Raw genomic sequence first — 20,944 nt, 5'->3', positions numbered from 1 at the left:
AATACCTTATATTTTTGGGTAGATTTTAATTTTGGTTTTATTGATATATGATAGCAAATGCGAGTGATACAAGGTGGGGTATCCCTTCAATTTTCCGAGGGGGTGATACTCGAGCAGTAACTAAAGATAACTTATTAAACAAACAATTCAGTGAAACTGTTGAGGATATGTCTCATAACTTGTCGATGATCTATCTAAAAGAGGTGTGTCTCCTGTGCTGTCTTAGATGATTCATATTGTCAATATGTGCTTAACTGTTTGACTCATACTGTTTGCTTTGCTTTTCTGAAGCCCCCAGCTGTCTTGAGGCCTTCGGAAACCCATTCAGAACAGGAAGCAGTTGAGATTCAGATAACAAAGCTGTTGCTAAAATCATATTATGACATTGTAAGGAAGAATATTGAGGACTCGGTACCAAAAGCAATCATGCATTTCCTGGCAAGTACCCTCATCGTTTCCAAGTTTCTTACAATATATCAACACCTTGATATTTGATTTCTTTTTGAACTTCTCTCTTTGAAAGAGTTACAATGATAAGCAGTTAGTCCATCTTGTGCTACATAACCTTGTTGCTATCTTTAAAGTAACCGAACACCGAAGATGCTAATACTATTTCTTTATAATGCTTCAGGTAAACCACACAAAACGTGAGCTGCATAACGTCTTCATCAAGAAGCTTTACAGGTGATGCATTTGTTTTTTTTATTTCTCACATATGTGTTTGTATTAGTCTCTTAGAACTGACTAGTTGTGTCATCTGGTGCAGGGAGAACTTGTTTGAAGAAATGTTGCAAGAGCCAGAAGAGATAGCAGGTAAACGGAAACGCACGCAGGAGACTCTCCACGTTCTTCAGCAAGCTTACAGGGTATGTTTCTCCAGCCAAAAACTAATTCTGTACATTCAAGTGTCATAGATGAGATTCAGATAGCAAAGCTGTTACTAAAATCATATTCATGTAACCACCATATATTTTTTTTGTGGGTTAAACAGACACTAGATGAGTTGCCTCTGGAAGCAGATTCAGTGTCAGCGGGGATGTCAAAACATCAGGAGTTGCTGACATCTTCAAAGTATTCCACAAGCAGTTCACACTCAGCATCTCCCAGTACAACAAGAAGATCAAGAAGAGCAGGTGATCAACACCAAAATGGATACGGATTCTAACATGATCCAAATATCAAAAATCTCTAGACTGTGATAACGCATTTCATTCATTTAATGGTTCTCTCAGGTTTTGGTTTTAAATTTATGTGTTGGTTAAATGAAGAATCTATATAGGAAATACTGGGACAGTGTGGGTTTTTGGAACCTGCATTGGTTTGACTGATAAGAGGGAGTGAAGGTGATATATAGTTTTACTATTTGTTTCAAATGCTCCCTGCAAACAATAACGGGAAGCAAACTCTTTCACTCCGATTTCTTGGGATGGCTTTAACTTAATAAGTTGTATTACATGATCGGTCCACATGACCTTTTTTCTTATTTTTTTGGACATCAAAGTTCCACATCAACATGACGACCTTAATAAATTGTAGACTCTTTACTTTTTGCGCAACGAGAGATTTGGAACATTTTACTTATTAGAACCCACTTCTAGAAGAAGTTTTGATATTCGCTTAGTTCCGCCGTTCTGTAAAAAAGATTCGGACAAAAAATGGGATCTGCTGTCTTGTCCCACTGCACTGACTAAAGAGAGTAAAAAGACGATTTGCTTACTCTTAAGTTCATAAGTGGACACGTGAGTCCCCACCCACCTGCTGCCACGTATCGAATACGCTTCAACGTAACTCTAAGTTGAAATTTCAAGATTGCCCACAAAACACATTTTCATTTTCTCTGTCTATAAACAAATCAGAAATCAGAATAAATGATCTGATTTTACTAGTTTATTCATGAGCTGCAGTAATTTGTGATATATATTTTTTTCTGTCTAACAAATTTGTGATATATAAGAGACTAGAAAGTAAGTAAGTAGTCACATGAAATTGCAACGATTATTAAATAATAAATCCCATATAACAACCATAATGAATTAACAGAGACATAGAGTGAGCGATTATGATTTCTTAATACTTAATCAATACATATAATGGTCGGGTCACAGCAACATTCATCCACCAAGCAGCAACAACACAGAGCCGCTAATCTGCAAAAACCGAGAAACACACACATTAATTACTACCAACAAACATTGTAATTCATTCGTGAATTCCAAAAGATCTTAACAAGTTCGAATTTATCTGATTCTACTTCTTTTGTCATTCGTAAACACACATGATCTACTTCTTTTGTCGACAAAGCTAGCCAAAAAGCAATCAGTCAACTCCTTAACTTTGCAAAATTTAATTATAGAAACGTACGTAATAAACAGAGCACTTACAGTCCTTCAAGAAAACCAGGTTTCCGCTTTGGTGGCGGAGGTGGTGGTGGTGGAGGATAATACTGCGGTGGTACTCCCACCGGCGGAGGTGGACCTTGCGGATAATACTGCGGCGGTGGACCTTGGGGATAATTTCCCGGTGCCGGGTAAGGATATGCATACTTTGGATCGCTCATATTTCGGCCACAAAACTAAGTAATATCTAAATTAGTAGCAAAAACTTGTAAAATAATATGGAAGCAGTAGTAATTAGAGAACGTGTATTTATATTCGCCAAACAAAGAACACTCACACAGGCTTGAAGATATAAATTATTATAAAAGCAACGTATGTTTTGGGTAAGAAGAATTTGTGGAGAATACATCTCGAAAAGTACATTTAACAGAAGTGAAAACACGGTGGAATTGTCAAAAGTGTGTGTAGGAATCTCTACTTTAGTGGAAGATTCGAGAGAAGAGAGGAAGCATCGGTGGTGATCGAAGCAAAGTGGTTGCTTTTTTTGGTCTTTTAGAGTTTCTTATTAACTTATTATTCTTCTCTTCTTTCCAAAGTTTTTACATTCAGCAAGATTCCTCAAAATACACGTTCACACATGGTTTCTCTTCTCTTTTTCTTTTCCAAAGCATCGTTGGAATATTTGTTCTTTTTTTTTCATCTTACTGTACCATCATCGGTTAAACCCTAATTATAACCGGTGAGTTATATATAACAAAGGTGTTAATATTATTTGATGACTCACCGTTTTGGCATGCAAAAGTTTAGTTGATGACGATTGTTACGAAAAAACATTCAGTTATTTTTTATCACGAAATTTTATCAATTCTACCAAATTTTAGTTTTCGGATCAGTTTCTAAAGTCAAATTGATTTATAGTTTTGTATTAAGTCCCAAGCCATGCCACTAGTCGTAGTCGACGTACACGATATTGTCGTCACACATTCTTTATCAATATGATAGCATCGGAACAAGTTAGCTAGCTATGGTTTCGGTGCAAGTTAGCAATTTTACCAACGTGTCACGAAATGATTGGCTTTATTTTGGATATAGTAAACGACCGAAACTTCGGTTTCAACCTTCCTTGGTCCCAAAGAAACAAACACGCACGCACACCTACTCCCTTTCATTCTTTATCCTCTCCCACTCATATTATTAATACACACATCTAATGCAATCTCCTCCAATTTTCACTCAAAACCTCTTCTGTTTTTTCTCCGAGTTTAACACAGATTTACATCTATCAATGGCATCATCAGCTGCGATGTTCATGCTCCCCTATCCTCTAATTCAGCAGCTAACAAGAAACAATACTCCGCAGCAGCAAGGGGAACCATCATCGCCGCAGATTGTTAAATGTCTTCTTCCGGCCATAAACTCATCGGGAAGTTCTGGTCGCTCGAAGTTTAGTCTTTGGCTATTCGGCAATCCCGCGACGTATGACAAGAGGTTCCAAGAAGCTATTGAACTTAGTTGCCTGTGATCGAGATTTTCCGTTATATGCATGTTTTCCGTAGTTTTCTTCTTATGTGTTTGTAAATAAGCATATTATAATTTCTTCCATAATCTCACCCTGTGTTTGTAATCTATATAACAATGAACTCCATCAAAGATGTTCTGATTAATTTTGTTTGCCAAGATACTTTATTGATCATATCAAACCGAACTTACACTGTAAAACACAATGAGATAATGATGTTTTAGTTACTGAGGGATTCCACTTGGCCATGTCAGATTCTTTACAGGCTCGAGAATAGCTTCAACCTCAGACAGAGTTTCTTTATCAATCCCCAGACCTTCAAGCTCTGTAACTGCTGCAACATTTTCTTCTACCTGATTCAGATAACATCACAAGTTTCATATTTAACCCCAGTTTCCAGATAGATACGGTAAATTTGGGACTTGAGAGGGAAACCCTGAGACTTGGATACCTGTGAGACAGAGCTCATCCCAACCAACACGGATGAAATCTCCTTGTTTGCTAAACTGTATTGCAGAGCTAACTTTGTGATCTTCTTACCCTTTGATTTGCAGTGACCAACTGCGGCTTTGCATGCAGACTACACAAGACAATAAAAACAGCAACGGGTTAAGAATTTCGTATGTGAGAACAATTTGTTAAGAAAACAATCAGGGTCATCCTGTATTTCTCACTGAACCAAAGTAAAACTTCCAACAACGAACAATCCCAAAACCTAGGGACTAACTCAAAAGCATCCCCTACTCTCCCAAGACCTCAAATCAACCACATACCAGTCTGCTTATAATCCTTTACTTAAACTTTCATCAAAGACCAGCTAATATGTTAATGCCAGTTAGTTAAGCTAACAGGCCATTAGGCAATCTCTGAACTCTCTCTAATCATCCCAATGTAGTTGTAGTCCAAGTTAAGAAACAGAGAAACAGTCAGACTCAAAGTATAACATTTAAGCCTATCAAAGATAACATGTTTATGCTGCGAATGTGTCCTAACAATAGCATATTATACTGTATGTTCCAGTACGAGGGTTATAAAAAACAATCACATCCTTTTGTAAATGCCAAACCTTGAGCTCAGGGGAAGCAGGGTGCCATTCAGGAGGACCTTGTTCTGTAAGAAGACCCATTGCCAATGGAGAAGCACTTATCACACCCACACCTTTGCTCTTCAGGTAAGGTAGCAAATCCAACAACGCTGAATCATTAACGCCGTAATGACAGTATGATAATATCACATCGACGGTCCCTGGAGGCACTCGATCAAGAACATAAGTGAAAATATCTAATGGAAGACCAGTGATACCAATGAACCTGGTCTTCCCCTCCTGTTTCAGTTTCTGAAGAGCAGGAATTGTTTCACTCACAATCTGCCAGAAACGAAAGGAACAATTATTAGTAACAAAAAGTGAATAAACCAAGAAAGAAAGAGGTAAAAACCTGATCAAGAGACCCGAACTCAATGTCATGGCAATGAAGTATGTCAACATAATCAAGCTGAAGCCTCTCCAAGCTCTCGTCGATGCTCTTTCTTACTCTCTCAGCACTGAAATCAAAACCTTCTTCATATCTTCCACACTTTGTCGCCACAATATAGTCACTTCTAGGGACTTGTAGAGCCTTCAGGGCCTTACCAAGCATTTTCTCAGAAAGTGTTGCTCCATAATACCTTCACACAAACAAACAAGCAAACTACATATCATTAGAGTCTCGCTCAGTTGAAGATTCCCCTAAACACTAAACAGTTTCTAAATTTCTAATTCTCACAGAATCAGCAATTAGTTTGAAAATGTCAAGAGATAATCTCCAGCATAGATTAAGGAGAGAAGTGATTACGGTGAGGTGTCGAAGAAGTTGATGCCGAGTCGGAAAGCCTCCCGCACGGTGGCGACGGCATCATCTTCAGCGACTGGACCGAATACACTACCGAGCGGAGAGGCGCCAAAACCAACGGCGCTAACCTTAAGCCCTGTGTTTCCCAAAGGCCGAAGCTCCATTTTCGTCTGAGGAATCGCCATTGTTGAATTGAAAGGATCAAACAAAAGCTGATTCTCTCTTTCGGTGATGAGAGAAGACGACGACACTCGTCTTTCGGATATTTTCACACATGGTGCTTAACAAGCCTAAATTACAAAAACACCCTTCTGATTCCAAATCTAGATATTTTATTCCGCCCCAATACTTCACTAATTTGCACTTTTTTACCTTAATCGAAAATACTTGATTAAAACAAACATTGGTTTATTAGTTTGCTACAGTTCCAAGGAAACAATAGAGACGACATTATTTGAACTCAAATCAAGTCATTAAAGAGAGAGTGATGATGATGATGATTATGATTACAAGGCTTTTTTCATTTATAAAGCTGCTTGAATCTGCGACATGCCTCTAAGATGTTCTCTCTGTGACCAAAGGCACTAACTCGAACAAACCCTTCACCACCTGGTCCAAACCCACTTCCTGGTGTTGTAACCACATGAGTCTTCTCCAGAATCTCAGCAAACACATCCCATGAGCTTTGTTTCGGGAAGTGAACCCAAACGTAAGGCGCATTCTTTCCTCCATATACATCGTACCCGAGAGACGTGAATGTGTCGATGATTATGTTTGTGTTTTCTTTATAGAATCCAATCACCTTGTGCATTGCCTGCAATGGTTTATAAAACAAAAAAATGAACTCGTGGGAACTGGTTTAAGTTTCGAGATAACTCTTTAGCTAATAAGCTAACCTCAAGTCCTTCTGGGGAAAGGCAAGCAAGAGCACCAGCTTGAGAGAGATTAGAGGCACCATTGAAGCAAGTGCAGACAATTCTATTGAAGTCCTTTGCAACAGGGAAGCCGTCTGAATAGAGTAGCTGCTTTGGGATGACGGTCCAACCAAGTCGCACTCCAGTGAAACCCGCATATTTACTGAACGAAGCTGTCTCCATAGCAACCTGTAAGCGGTTGTCCGCATGATGAAAGTTGTTGAAAAAAAATGAACCTTTCAATGTTATAATCAATCACTCTGTTACCTCCTCTGCTCCAGGGATTTCGAAAATGGAGCGTGGGTTATCATCAGACATGTACATTGCATATGCGGAATCATACACTATTATGGATCCGTTCTTCTTTGCAAATTCAACTAACTGCTTTAGTTGCTCTCTCGTGGCAGCAGCGCCCGTAGGGTTATTTGGGGAACAGAAGAAAATTATATCCGTCCTGCCAACAGTAGATAGGTCGGGAAAGAAGCCATTCTCTGGAGTGCATCTCATGTACTCAATGTTTCCATACTTTTGCACATCGGTGTTAAATTGTCCGGTCTGACCCATAATAACACTGGAGTCAACGTAAGCCTGTATTGCCCCAGAGAAAAACGATAAACCGTGGTTAAAAAAAAGTTAATATGAAGTAAAATTAGACAAGACTGCAACTGCAATTTCGTTTTATATTTGCCCAATTACCGGATAAGAAGGATCCTGAACAGCAACTGTAGCTTTGGAACCAAACATAACCTGCAAGAAGTGGAATCACGAAACAACTGCTCAGCTTTCCTAATCTTGTATCAATTAAAGAAGAATAGTCAGGGATAAAACAAACCTGGAGACGTGAGATATCACATTTAGCTCCATCAGAAACGAAAATGTCATCATCCCCTATGCCAAGCCCGCTGTAGAATGATTTTGCAATAGCAGCTCTAAGTGGCTGTTCAAATGTGTGAAAGCAAGGTTTAGTTTAGATAAATCATAAAAGCTTAACAAATGAAGCTATAAGATTTTTTAAGACATGAAACAGGTTTGAATCCATCTCTTGTATTCAGCAGCAGTTCAAAACTATCAAAAACAAAAATTAACATGACGTGCAAAAGCATAGAATATTGAACCAACAACAAGGATGACACTGACCTTTGCACCTTGTTCAGCACCATAACCACTGTATCCCTCTATTGTGGACAACTCATGAGCTTTCTGCCAGAGGAAAAAACATAATTATTCTCTAGAAATTACATGGTTGAATACTATAATATTTTAAAAACTATGCTACCAGAACAATTTCTTTCAAAGTTTTTAATCGCCGGATCGTAGAAAAGTTCTATTTGTTTAATCAAGATATGCCAAAACAGAAAATGATGAAAATGTATTATTTGGTCAAAATGAACCATAATGCATACTAGGAGTACAGTAAAATCAGTTTAAAAATATGTAAAGATATGGAGGTACCTTTGCTATTGCAGAAGTGATCACTTCTGGAATTGGCTCGGTTGTGTCGCCTATTCCAAGACTAATAATTTGTGCATCTGGATATTTCAGCAAGTGTGCAGACCTTCTCCTTGCAATCTGATTGCATTTTCCAAAAACAAAGAGAGGAGCATCATATTCAATGAAGGATAATTTAAACTTACTACTACACAGGAAACCAATGGGTATGTCTTATTCATATATCAGATCACTGCAAGCTTTCAAAAAATGCTAAACTTTGTACCGACAAATTTCTCTGTTAAAAGGGGGAGCAATGATTACGTTTGATGGATTAAAAAGTTATAATTGAATAAAGGCCACTCCTTTAGAACTTATCCAATAGTAGATATTACAAAGCTTATATAGTAGTAGCAAGACAGTAACAGGTAACAAACCTCCGGGAATAAGTATCCAGCTTGAAGTTTGGACATGTTTGAATTCCGTGACACGTTCGTCTTATATTCTACATTAAGAAAAAACAAAAACATGTAAACAGCTAAAAAAGACTCTTAATCATTACAGCAAAAAACAACATGGAGTTATGTTTTGAAAGTGTAGTAACACTAAGAGTTACCTATCTTCTCTTGCGGGGTTGCAACGCATTTGCAAGCATTGACCCGTTTAGCCATGGGTAAGTAGTAAGCATTGCGAGTTCTGAAAGCAAAAGAAAGATCACAAAACATAAACCAAACCATCAAAGATAGATAAAGACACAAAATCAATGATCATAGTGTGTCATCACAAGCAAATGCACTGTCTTCTGTCCAAACAACAGCATCCAACAATGGCTTAATAAATAAATAAAAGCCACTTTAGCACAATTTCAATTAAGTAAAATCAAAGGACAAGAATTCATATAAAAGAGATAAGCAATCATACGGCAGGAGAGGAAACTACAATAAGTTTCTAAAAACTTGTCTTCAATCCCCCCCTAGATGTAAAGAGAGAGTAAAGGAAAAAAAAAAACGGACACGCACCTGAGATTAAAATTTGAAGGAGCTAAGAAAGTGGATGAGGAAGAAGAGATCATCGAAGAAACTAATTGATGGGTCGTCGACATTTTTTTCCCGCTTCCAACAATGATGATTCCACAGACACCAATTGCAGCAAATTGAGTCAACAAACGTGTTTTTGTTTGGGGTTTTAGAGTGAGTGAGACTGGAGACTGGAGAGATAAAAACTAGGGTTCTTCTTCGGTTTGGTCCCAGAGGAAATTAACCGAGTTATTTCCGGTTCGGTTTACTATATTATTGGGGACTCCTTTCAATTTTTATTTGTTTTTTTTTATTTTTTATTTTTTTCTGCCTCCGATTGGGAAGCTAATAAATTAATTACTCTTCAGTTCTTTTTAGATGATTTATACATTTTTTAGATTTATATTTTATTATATTATTTGAGAAGTATAAATATGAAACTAGAAAATATGTATAAAAATGTAAAAAATTACATGTTCATGTCATTGATACATGCCATTGTAAAAAATATAAGATTAGAAAATAGCGTTCGTTATTCCTTTTTCATTCAAATCGTTATATAATATATAATTTTTCTCTGGAAAAAAACAAATACAAGATACCAAAGATAATTATGTAGTAAATGCTATAACTACAAAGTTCATAAAGATATATAGACCATCAAATATAATGATATTATACCTATTGCGCTTTGATCTTAAAATAAATGAATGACTTTGTACTAAATTAACTCTTTCATTTCCCCTCAAACACAATTTAGATGACTAAATACTAAATTTTTATCTTTGATCCCCAAGTTGGAAATAATGTCAACTTGGTTCTTCTAAGAAAAAAAAAAAAAAACTTCCAAAATCCTAGAAGAAATTGTGACAAAAAAAAAAAAAAAAAAATCCTAGAATTTGCTAGGTTGGTGCTTGTGGTCATTGGACCAAAAAAGATTGCAGATTTGGTCATTCGATGATGTTATCGGTCTTCAATCTTCCATGATTGTCGGTTCCTTCATTGTTAGAGTTGTGGGTCCACGTTTAAAGACAACGATTACAGGTGGACGTTGCCTCGTAAACCCTTTCCTACTAAAATAATGGGTGAGTTGTTTCATAATGAGTCGCTTGTTTTTCATAAATTTGGATATATGGTGCGCAATAAGCCGAAATTACAAAAACACCGTCGTCAGTCTAAATCTAGTTTTTTTTTCCGCCTCATACTTTGCTAATTTGCACATTTTATCGGTTTGGTCCGATAAAATTAACCCGGTTATTTCCGGTTCGATTTACTATGTAATTATTCAAGATTCGGTCCAATTTTTATTTATTTTAATTTTTTGCTCTCTCTGGCTCGGACGAACGACGACGACTTTGCGCTCTCTGCGCCTGCTGGTAAACGCCGAGATATTGCACGATTCCGTGAAGCGATTTGATATCTGAGTAAATTCGATTTCTTGGTAAATAATCTCCTCTTCGATCAAAATTCTCTCGAGCAATTGGGTTCTTCATAAATCCTTTTGTAGTGCAACCTATTTCGATTTGATTCATGAGTCGAAAGAACATAGCTTTCGTGGAAGTTCTAAGTTTGGGAGGCAATGATAGCTTTATGATTCTTGAATATATTGTTTTAGCTGTGGAATTATGATAATTTGATCAAGTTATATCGGTTCCATCTTTGATTTGTGCCTATATTGATTTTGATTTGGAGATTTTTTTAAAGGTCTATACTTTTTTGATTTTGTTTTGGTTTAGCGTGGAACTAGATGGATCTGGAAACTGAGAATCGAATAGCTTCGGTTCTTTTAAGAGAAGCAGCAGAATTGAGGAGAAAAGCTGAGAAAGATGGAGTCCGAGCATATCTTGAGAAGCCTAATGTAAGGCATCGACCTAACTCTAGATTTCTCACGGCTACTGTTCTTGGTGTTCAGCAAGGTATCATCTTTTCATTCCCTAGACCTCGCTTCTACTGAATCAAATCTAGTTTTTCAGGCTTAGATCTTTAGTTGGGGTTGATCTTCTTATGATGTTTTTAACCTGCATCTTTAACTTTGTACTTTGATATTCAAACGTCTGTTTTGAGATTCCAATTGTGCATTATGATTTAATCTTGTTTATTCTTTGTGCCATGCAGCAAACAAAGCTTTAGAAACCAATGAGATGTGGAGTCTTCGGAGTAAAGAGATACAGTGTGATGAGAGGCTCAAAAGTAAATCAAGAGAAGAGAGCAGCAGTAAATCAAGAGAAGAGAGCAGTAGTGGTCAAAGTGAGCACAGCAAGAGGAAAGGTTTTGTTAAGAGATGCACTTCACTTGATGAGAATGTTACTACTCGTTTATCATCACCTTCATCAAGCCAGAACAGAAACAAAAGATGGCAATCGGAAGATGATGATGATTATCAAGGCTTACGAGATGTCGACGTTAAGACTTTTCTCCAGTCAAGGTATTTCCTTTCTTTATACTCAATCTTGATAGTAGATGCTGCCTCCTCATGATATCTTCCTTTACGATAATTATACAAACGAATTGGGAATCAGCTTTTTTTTATATAAACTTGTGATTCTTGTCTATGATAGGGTCAAGCGTGGCAGAGGCTCTGTTGGTCCTAGGATGGATGAAACATTCCCGTGTCTGCCTGTGACGGAATTCTCAAGAACTTCTGATACAGGAGACCGGAAGCTAGGGCGTCAGCCAGAGCGATCGCCTTTGTTGAGACGCCGGACAGATTCTTCTTCTTCTTCCGAGGAGGAGGTTCGTGAACGTGCTCACAGAAAAAGAAAGGAGCATAAAAAGAAACTTAGTAAGAAACACAAGTCAAAGGAGAAGCAAAGGAAGAGGAAGAAGAGAAAATATGGTAGCGACTAAGTCTTCTATTCCGGTATTTACCTTTACACCGGCATGTTGTATTTACTAATATGATCATATTTTTATTAATTCTAGTATTACCGATTATTACGTCTTGAAACCATATAAAAGTTCACATCCATGCCCTATTATGATAGTGACAAAGTTTAAAAGTTGGAAACAAAGATAACTAATTATGTGCTTGAACTATCCTTGAGCCATAGAGGGGGGAAAAGTAAGCATTTCGACTTCTAAATTGAAATGGATTTTTCTAAAATCAAAATGGCACCCACGTTAAAGAAGAAAATAGCCATAGAAAGTCGAAGAATCTTACCTCACCAAAGAGAAGAATCAATGTAACTGAAATCAAAATGGCACCCACGCCGTCGTAAGACCATCACGAAATATAGGAAGCGTCTGAAAAGATTAAATCACTACTAGCAATCAAACAACATTCTCAAAAACGTATATGAGAATGTTGAAACATTTACATATGAGTAAAGTGACAAGCAACAGATGCTGATTCTTTACCACTGGCAATATCTTTGGTGAATCTGAAATTGACAATCTCAATGTCTACGTCTTGAAGAAGGTAAGACTTTTAAAAAAAACCCATTACTTATATACAGATCAAATGTGTTATGTACACCACAAATAATAAACAATATTTTTGTATTTTGTATTGTATAGGTTGGATTATTTCCAGATTTGTTGGAACAAAAGGTATTACCGCATTTCGATGAAGGAGATCATGTAAGAATCTTTTATAGCATATAATATCACATCCTCCATTGATGAATTACCCTTTTGTTAAACTTTTAAAGGACTTCTTTTGTCCCTGCAAGGTTTCGGCTATGGTAAGTTGGTAACTGCAGGAGAATTTTACACAAAGAAAGACCTCTTTCCAGGATTTGGACGACCTTTTGTATATTATGCAAACATACTGCAGACGTTCGTAAGCAATACATACATATATAATTTATCTGTTTATTATCTTCGTAGAGAAATATAGAGCCACATGTTTTAGGATTCTTATTTGCAGGGTAGGAAGGAATTCAGAAGCAAAAGATGCGGCTAGAGTAGCATTGAAATCACCTTGGTGGACATTAGGATGTCCTTATGAGGCATGTCTAAAAAAATAATTCTTGTACTTCTTTTTTTGGTTGTTCTGAGTTTTAAAGCATATAAAAACATTTTAATAGTCATGAACACAGCTTGAAAACATGCAGGACGTTGCTAGTATTGCGCAATGGGAAGACGAGCAGATTGAATTCATAAGGGTACTTCCCAAGTTGAGGACAATCAACTCTCTGTTTCTCTCCACCTCCTCTTGTCTCAACACGTTTTGCTCAAATCGATGCCTTTTCCTAATCGCTTTGTTCTTTCCTTTTGACTCCTTTATGTTGCTTGATTTGCACTGTACTTGGAACATAAGAGCACACAACTGGCCAACACTTGTTATCTCCGGGTTCTGGAAGACGGAGACGCCATGTCTTCAAGCATCCAACCTCTCCAATGACTTCAACAGTGTTTTCAATTCCTTGTTTACTAAAAACCACAGCAACTTTCTTCTCCTCGTCAATGAAGAAACTCTTATGTGAAAGCCCCCGCTCAAAGTCTTGTCTATCAATTGAGAAGAAATTGATCCATGACACATTGTTGGCCTCAATCTTAGTCGTAATCCATACCTCAAGCTGACCTGTTTCGCTTGACTGAAATAAAGCCGCGATCTTCTCTTCTCTAACACAAGATAGTGATGCAAACTGTTCACCCCAAGCTCTAAACGGCAAAGGAAGAAGCGGTCCAAATCTCTCTCTTGTAAAATCAAAACAGATTATATGATCATTGAGTGGGCTTACCTTTCGTTCTACACTCCAGTAAGTGTTTCCCTTGAGAGAGACACCACGGTCATACCCTATAAGCCAGTGTGGAGAGACATCAAGAGTAATCCATGAATCAGAATCAAAATCGTAGATTTCAAACCGTAAAGCACGGTTGACGGGGAGAAGTCTGCGATCTGTTATCTCTATTACTGTTGTATCATCTGTAAACCTCAAGATCTTGAAGCTACGACAAGATCTGTTTTCGCTATTATTTTTGTATCCGAGAGCATACTTGTAATAGTCTCGTCCTTTCCATGCACTTGCGCTGTTATATTTTCTGGTTTGGATCCACCTTGTATGCCCCAAACTCGGATTCCAAACAACAATCTTAGTGTCATCGTCTTTCAAGATGCATAACAATAAACCCTCGCAATGAAATACTTCAGATATCTTGACTTGTTCTGGATCCTCTAGGCAAGTAAGTTTACCTCGAGACTTTATGGATAGAAGATTGTCGTTCACGGCAATGCCCATTAAACGAACATTGCACTCCAATATCACAATCATTCGATTCTCCCCTAATTCCTTTGCTGCTGCTTCTTCTTTGGCAATGCGCATCTCCATAAAGCTCCGGCTTTTGAACAAACCGTTCCACTTTTTGCAAGTTAATCTCACTGATCTCATAAATTTCCAAGGAACCCTGTAGACAATCTCCTCTACCAAATCCCTTGGAAGATTTGACATCGACGGCATCATCATCATCGTAATTGATTCAAGTTGAGAAAAGGGACCTTCATGACCAGAATCAACAATGGCTACAGTCACCTTGAGGTTATCGAGTAACAGAGCGAATCTCCTTGACCTAACAGAAATACCCTTCTCTTTGAGGTCAAGCTCAAGTCCCAAAAGGTGGTGTGTGTATTCCCCTGACCCGTCACTTACAAACTTCACATGCTTGTTCTCAGGGTATGTCTTTCCCCATGCCTTCATCACAAATGGGCCATTCACTGCAACCAACCAATTACCAAAAAAATTTCAAATCAAGCACACTCAGCCAAAATACGATAACCAAACCAATTGTATAGACTTTTCACTCTGCATTCTTCTACGAATTCAATATTTTGATTCATATTTCAGAAGTATACAAACTCACCACTAAAGCAAATGATCTCATCAATACCCCTTGACTTAAGCTCCTCTGTTTTCTCAATGAATCCAGGCTCAAGCTTCATGCTAGCCTCACAACAAGAAAACACAATTCCCAAATCAAATCTACAGATTCATCAGCTTATAATCAAAACCCACATCTATAGAACTAGTTTGAAGGATAAAATCAGCAAAATTTTGAAACTTTATACCTGCATGTGGGAGTGAAACCACCAGGGACATTGTAGAGAATGACTTTTTTACCGGCGGCGAGAGAGTGAACGGAGACTGTCTGAAGCTGATCATTTTCATCGTAGAAAGAGATAGTTCCGTCTGGTACAACATCGCCCACACCGATTGGAGCCATGAGAAGAGATCTCTGCGGCTGAAGAGTTTTCGAGTTTGAACAAAATGAAACTAGGGCTCCAGAAAATTTATCCATTAATTGATTTCTTGAATTATGGTTTTACTAGGACAGTTTCCCGCACAGGCAAATAAAATTTTAAAAACAAAAAGATCAACATAATTATTAAAAAAAAAAAAAAAAAAAAATCTAAAATAATTTTATTCATTATTTTTGTAAAGTTATTCTAAAATTAATTAGTAAATGAAACTTTCGATAATATTGAAAATACATTCTATTAATAAAGTTATTCTAAAATTAATTAGTTTATTTGTTTTAATAATTTTATATAGTTCAACTAATTAATTTATCATTAAGCACAAACATTTGTACTATTATTGAAAAATTTTAGATGTCGATATTTAGAAAATCATAAAACGTAGAAAAATCGATTGTTTTAAAAATTACCCGATTTAGTTTTCAATTTTTATTTGTTTTTTTATACAGGATCAACCAGCTCAGCATTGGTCTCTGGCAGAACCAGCGTTACGGATTTTGGCGCAGCCTAAGAGGGTTCGGATTTGGTAACGATCCGTTGAAGCAAGGAGAGTAAACTCTCTTAAGAGACTAATGATAAAAAATAATAAAAAAAATAAAAAACATTTGAAACCATAGAAAAAGATGTTGTTCATGCCTACACTGATACAACATTCGCCGGACAAGTGACAAAGTATGAAAGTTGAAAACAAAGACCAAAGTTATCGACATTCATAACCAGTTCAGTGGTCATCCACTGTGTGTCTGTCAGGAGTCTTCAAAATGGTGATCAGTTTCGTCAAAGATCTCTTCCTGCAAGCACATGCCCAACAATAAATAGTCAAGTGAAAAATAGTTTTTTTTTGGTAGTTAACTTATATAATATAAGATTCCTTACCTGCAGAAGTTCTTCAATGACATCCTCCATTGTAATGATTCCGACAGCTTCTTCTTCCTCAGCAAGTTTAGGCAGCGGATTGCCATTCAATTGCAAGATGTCTGCATCATTGTCTTTTGACCACTTCTTGGACTTTGACCCTCCTTTAAACGAACTTGCTCGATTAGGAAAGCTCTTCCACTTCTGAAGCGATCTTTTTGTCCTTAACATTCTCTCCTGAGGAGTAGGAGTTCCCTCACTATCCAAATCCACTCGGACTTCCTTAACACTCCCTATTAGAGAAACCAAAGCAAATATTCAAAAAACTTGAAACTCAGTAAGACAATGTTTTGTCCATCAATGAAACATTTTACCATTTGTAGAAGGTAATGGGTGGATTTTGTCGCACTGTCTCACAACAACAGCCATGTGGCTGAGTCCTTTCTGGAACTCGTTCAATATGTCATATAGAGGCAAGATTTCTGGAACTCTAAAACAAAGTAAGAAATCAGCTTTTGAAGCACATTCAAGTGGGTTTTAAATTGCTTAGAATCGGAAATTTCACCTTGGGATCCTTCTTATTGTGACATTCTTGACAGGTATTTCTTCATCTGGGTTGATGGTCAATAAATTCTTTACCTGAAGATAATAGTTATGAATGGTTAGAACTGGAAACAGAACACTACAGAGGACACTATACGTGGAAATGACATTAGAGAGAACTACTGCTTGAGGCTGGAAGTTACCAGAACAAGGCCGATGATGTTAGTTGGTTGCTCATAGTATACTGGAACTCTGCTATGCCCTTTCTCAAGAATCAAGTTCATCAAATCTCTATACCAAAGGAACAAAGAAATAAAATATAAAAAGGTTTAGCTACAAGAAGAATAAAGACTCTAGGCAAGTGTGCTTCTAATATGATAGTTCTCAGAAGAATCACAACACAAAAACCTGTCTAGTTTGGCATTGATATCAATCACAAAGATATCTGATATTGGTGTCATTGCATCCTTGACCATTTTCTCAGACAGTTCAAGAGCTCCTGCAATGATTGTCGTTTCATCATGAGTCAACTCTCCACCCTTTCCAGCCTGAAAGAAACAAGATACTAAACAACATGACATAAATAGAATGGGATACAGAAACTTTTCATCTTGAAGATGGGATCAATGCATACCTCATTTCCATGAAAATCCACAAGTGTTTTCAGCTCAGCTCTTCGAAAAAGTGCTGCACGACGATGGCCCAATAGAAAGTCCAGCAGCTGGATTATTCAAAGGGAAAAGAAAAAAAAAAACACTTTTAATAACAAAGAACATGATGGTTGGGGCATTGACTCCTGCAGAGATTGGTAAAGTGTTTTTACCTTACTAATTGGCCATGCAACTGGTAAGCAGATAAAGACTAGAACACGGACAAACGGAGCCACTGTTGCACCAATCGCCAAACCATAACGTGAACAGATTGACTGTGGTATAATCTGCAGTAGCAGTAAAGCCAACAATCAGATACATAAAAGTGATTAAAAAACGCTCAGAAAAACTTTTTGTCCCTATTGTTTAATACTATTACAGGAAAGGTAATCTTACCTCACCAAAGAGAAGAATCAATGTAACTGAAATCAAAATGGCACCCCACGCCGTCGTAAGACCATCAAGAAATATAGGAAGCGTCTGAAAAGATTAAATCATTACTAACAATCAAACAACATCCTCAAAAACGTATATGAGAATGTTGAATCATTTACCTCCATAGCAGCTGCGTTGCATATGAGTAAAGTGACAAGCAACAGATGCTGATTCTTTACCACTGGCAATATCTTTGCTGCAGCAAACAAAAACAACTCTGATCTATTAACACAGTGAGAGACAGAGCCTAAAAGTAGACCAAATTGATAATGCAATCATTGGAATACTGCTCACAACAACAACTGAATCATCTTCGATGACACAACAGCTATTACTTCATCAAATTTGGAGGTTCGACTTAGAGTAGGAAAAAAGTGATAAAAAGGGTATATTCTAGTCTTGATTAGTAAAGTTAGGATAAGACCAAAATCTTCACCAGTATATTATATTCACACGCAGCAATTGAATATTACAGAAACCAAACTCGACCTAAAAATAAACAGATACGTTTGGAACTTGGAAGTAAATCAAAACGCCCAATGAATGAACTAACTAATAACCAAATTCGAATATTACCATCACAAACAACAACAAAAAAGACCATCGGCAACATCTAACTACACACGTGTAAACCCATTCAAAAATATAATCGCAATTGGTGATAGAAAAAAACAAAACTTTACAAAGCAAAATAGGTGAAAAAAAACAAAACTTTGTAAGAGAGTGAAATCGAATCAGGGAACTCAAAAAGAGGGAAAGTGTTGTTACCAGCGTATTGGCGATATTGGGGAGTACCGGATTTAGCGAGAACTTCAAGATCAACGAGACTCATAGACATAAGACCCAATGTTAAACCAGACATGAGTCCAGCGAACAAGACAAGAAACGCAATCACTGCTATATGTATAAAGAAGTTTGTGTCGCAACATTGATACTCCACCGCCATCAAAAAATCGACTCTTTTCTAGATAAACCCCCAAAAAAAACTCAAGAAATCAGAAAAAAAAAAAACACACACTTTAAAACTAAACCCCTTAGCTTAAACTCACTCACAGACTTGACATCTCTCCAAATGTTTCTTGAAAACAGAATACAGAACAGTCTCCGACTCAATTAGTAACCACACAAAAATAAAATAAAAAGAGAGACTTTAATCAAAGTGAAGCTCAGGAAAAAAATATCAGATGAAAGAAAAAAAAAAAAAAAAGACACTTTTTTGCAGAGAAATCAAAGCAATTATGGAGAGAGATGAGACGATAAATAAAAGAGCAGAAGAAGCTCGTGCGGTGGAGATTCCACTGGAGATATATAGGCCGTGTTTAATGACAATACTAGCCCCGTCTGTGTAAAGCCGTGTAATGTAATGTTAGATGAGGAAGGGTGTTTACGTAAATGTAACATTTGTGTCTCTTTTATTACTATTATTGTTAGTGATGGTGACGCAGCAAATTAGCTGGGTTTTTTTCCCGTTACGTAGAGGAGGAATGGAGGATTTTTGATCCGATACGGATCTTCGCCCACGACACTTTTTCTGTTTTTGCGTGCGTCGTCAAACTGAATGTGTTTTGTAGTAGTAGTAAAGCTTCTACTGTATATATATATTTAAATAAAACAAAAAAAACATTTGTTATTTTTGTTCTGAAATTACCTTTTTTTTTTTTTTTGCTTTTTGAATGAATGGCTGATGTAGTTTCCTTTTTACAGTATTTATAATTAGAAATTTTTTTATAAAGGAGTATTATTTACTAAAAAGTTTATACTACCAAGAAACTTCTTTTTCCACCCTATGACGAAGAGAAAGCTTTCATTATGAGCTACTTTTTAGGTCGGCAAACTCTTTATTACTATCTTACTATTTGACAAAAGCAATACTCGAGTTCCCATACAATAATACATTTTCAATTGTTTCACTCGTGCGTCGTGGCCGTGCATTTCTTTTAGCGATCTTATGTCCATTTTATCAGGCCCAGTTCATCCAATAATTCGTAGTATCTGTGTAATGTATCTAACATATTACATATGGTTCCAAATCCGCAAAAACATTAGCTAAAAGGATTGGTAATATTAAAATAAACTAGAGTACCAAATAAAACTAGAAAAACATATGTTATCGAAAATGAATATGCTTAGATCTAGATCAGGGATTCATATCTATATTCTGGAGAAGATCGGATTTCATATATCTCCCCCAACTCGATCTTTAAATCCATAGTCCGGAAAATTTTAAATTCTATTCATGCAAGGAGGCATCGTAGAAAGTTTCAGAATCTGATGATCCATTGGATTCTTTGAGAGTAGTCTATGCATATCTCTGTTTTCTTCCTTGTTTTTCTCTTTTTTTTTGCCAAGGAATTAAACTTTAGGTAACTTGTAATACCTAACTCTTTCATTTATATGATATTTATTCGCTTAGCAAAAAAAAAATATATATATATTGTACGATGAATCACATCTTCTTTAATACTATATACGATGATATAACTATTATGTTAGTACTTAATTAGTATATGTGATTTATTTTCCTTTTTAATAAAGTATTTCTTTTTTAGTATTTGGTATAATATAATTACAAATATCTGGATTTTTTTGGGTTGGAATGAAGCGCACGATGAATCAAAGAGAGAATATAGTGAATATTTTGCTTGCCCTAATGAAGATGTATGCTTGGTTGATACCACCACACACACACACAAAACAAAATATGCTTGATTTGTTTATAGTCTCGACATCCGACCTTATTCATGGATATTCGTTAATTTGACCAATCTAAACAATGGCAAATGGTTGATTATGAAAAAAAAAAAAAGATTAATCGTCGCCATGCATTCACCTGACCTAGTAAAAGTCATAGCAATTAACTAGCATAAAACATTTAAACTATCTAGCTAGAGGATAAAATGTACAACACGGAACGGAAGTATATATATTCTAACGATTTGTTTTATTTTGTTCTTCAAAGTTTCTCCTTAATAATAATAAACTAAAAGCCTACAAACGTATATGGGAAAGATTTGAAGAAATTGTCTTGCAGTTTTAATACTGTAAAAAATTGTTCAGTCAATTCATTGTTTTTATATTATTTACAAAGGGACAATTTGACCTCTTCGCCTAATTGACTTGGTATTACCGAGATTTTAAATAATACAATTACTACAAGTGTATTCGTTCGTTGGTAAATTGTCCACAAAATAACTCCTACGTAAACTCTATATAAATCCTCGTG

The 20,944-nt window shown here is 36.5% G+C and overlaps 8 protein-coding genes across 10 annotated transcripts in view; 3 read left to right on the top strand and 5 right to left on the bottom strand.

The window, feature by feature from the left end:
• Positions 1–1,508, top strand: part of LOC104721450 (dynamin-related protein 3A) — an 8,012-nt gene extending 6,504 nt beyond the window's left edge. For both annotated transcript variants that reach the window (XM_010439435.2, XM_010439434.2), the window contains 4 exons: positions 292–438; positions 632–684; positions 767–866; positions 992–1,508. In XM_010439435.2, coding sequence (XP_010437737.1) covers positions 292–438; positions 632–684; positions 767–866; positions 992–1,165 — 474 coding nt within the window. In that variant the 3' untranslated portion in view covers positions 1,166–1,508. The remainder of the gene's footprint in view (positions 1–291; positions 439–631; positions 685–766; positions 867–991) is intronic.
• On the bottom strand, positions 1,966–2,878 carry LOC104721449 (cysteine-rich and transmembrane domain-containing protein A-like). Its single transcript, XM_010439433.2, has 2 exons — positions 2,382–2,878; positions 1,966–2,147 (listed from the first exon to the last, which is right to left on the bottom strand). Exons 1-2 carry the CDS (start codon positions 2,555–2,557, stop codon positions 2,075–2,077), a joined length of 249 nt encoding a protein of 82 aa, XP_010437735.1. The 5' UTR covers positions 2,558–2,878; the 3' UTR covers positions 1,966–2,074.
• On the top strand, positions 3,429–4,013 carry LOC109127713. The gene has a single exon (XM_019233071.1). It carries the CDS (start codon positions 3,547–3,549, stop codon positions 3,856–3,858), a length of 312 nt encoding a protein of 103 aa, XP_019088616.1. The 5' UTR covers positions 3,429–3,546; the 3' UTR covers positions 3,859–4,013.
• Positions 3,965–5,936, bottom strand: LOC104721448 (L-galactose dehydrogenase-like). The gene is made up of 5 exons (XM_010439432.2): positions 5,688–5,936; positions 5,292–5,520; positions 4,922–5,221; positions 4,307–4,435; positions 3,965–4,208 (listed from the first exon to the last, which is right to left on the bottom strand). Exons 1-5 carry the CDS (start codon positions 5,867–5,869, stop codon positions 4,080–4,082), a joined length of 969 nt encoding a protein of 322 aa, XP_010437734.1. The 5' UTR covers positions 5,870–5,936; the 3' UTR covers positions 3,965–4,079.
• Positions 6,058–9,235, bottom strand: LOC104721447 (LL-diaminopimelate aminotransferase, chloroplastic-like). Its single transcript, XM_010439431.2, has 10 exons — positions 9,046–9,235; positions 8,643–8,722; positions 8,464–8,531; positions 8,051–8,167; positions 7,736–7,798; positions 7,431–7,535; positions 7,295–7,345; positions 6,866–7,186; positions 6,581–6,787; positions 6,058–6,498 (listed from the first exon to the last, which is right to left on the bottom strand). Exons 1-10 carry the CDS (start codon positions 9,126–9,128, stop codon positions 6,205–6,207), a joined length of 1,389 nt encoding a protein of 462 aa, XP_010437733.1. The 5' UTR covers positions 9,129–9,235; the 3' UTR covers positions 6,058–6,204.
• On the top strand, positions 10,353–12,017 carry LOC104721446. The gene is made up of 4 exons (XM_010439430.2): positions 10,353–10,483; positions 10,779–10,958; positions 11,158–11,467; positions 11,601–12,017. Exons 2-4 carry the CDS (start codon positions 10,790–10,792, stop codon positions 11,887–11,889), a joined length of 768 nt encoding a protein of 255 aa, XP_010437732.1. The 5' UTR covers positions 10,353–10,483; positions 10,779–10,789; the 3' UTR covers positions 11,890–12,017.
• Positions 13,098–15,287, bottom strand: LOC104721445 (peroxiredoxin-2A-like). Its single transcript, XM_010439427.2, has 3 exons — positions 15,050–15,287; positions 14,845–14,963; positions 13,098–14,698 (listed from the first exon to the last, which is right to left on the bottom strand). Exons 1-3 carry the CDS (start codon positions 15,277–15,279, stop codon positions 13,236–13,238), a joined length of 1,812 nt encoding a protein of 603 aa, XP_010437729.1. The 5' UTR covers positions 15,280–15,287; the 3' UTR covers positions 13,098–13,235.
• On the bottom strand, positions 15,788–18,992 carry LOC104721444 (DUF21 domain-containing protein At4g33700). 2 transcript variants are annotated; one of them, XM_010439426.2, is made up of 11 exons: positions 18,490–18,989; positions 17,841–17,917; positions 17,683–17,766; positions 17,460–17,573; positions 17,271–17,357; positions 17,045–17,184; positions 16,840–16,927; positions 16,659–16,732; positions 16,468–16,583; positions 16,115–16,386; positions 15,788–16,029 (listed from the first exon to the last, which is right to left on the bottom strand). In XM_010439426.2, the coding sequence occupies exons 1-11, from the start codon at positions 18,665–18,667 to the stop codon at positions 15,985–15,987; spliced, it is 1,275 nt and encodes a 424-aa protein (XP_010437728.1). In that variant the 5' UTR covers positions 18,668–18,989; the 3' UTR covers positions 15,788–15,984. The 2 variants fall into 2 exon arrangements, 1 of the variants encoding a protein (XP_010437728.1); XR_002034284.1 differs by lacking the exon at positions 15,788–16,029 and having other exon boundaries at positions 16,153–16,386; positions 16,468–16,575; positions 18,490–18,992.

Source organism: Camelina sativa, chromosome 11 (assembly GCF_000633955.1).
Source record: "Camelina sativa cultivar DH55 chromosome 11, Cs, whole genome shotgun sequence".
Lineage (NCBI taxonomy): Eukaryota > Viridiplantae > Streptophyta > Magnoliopsida > Brassicales > Brassicaceae > Camelina > Camelina sativa.
This window is presented reverse-complemented; position numbering and strand designations above follow the sequence as displayed.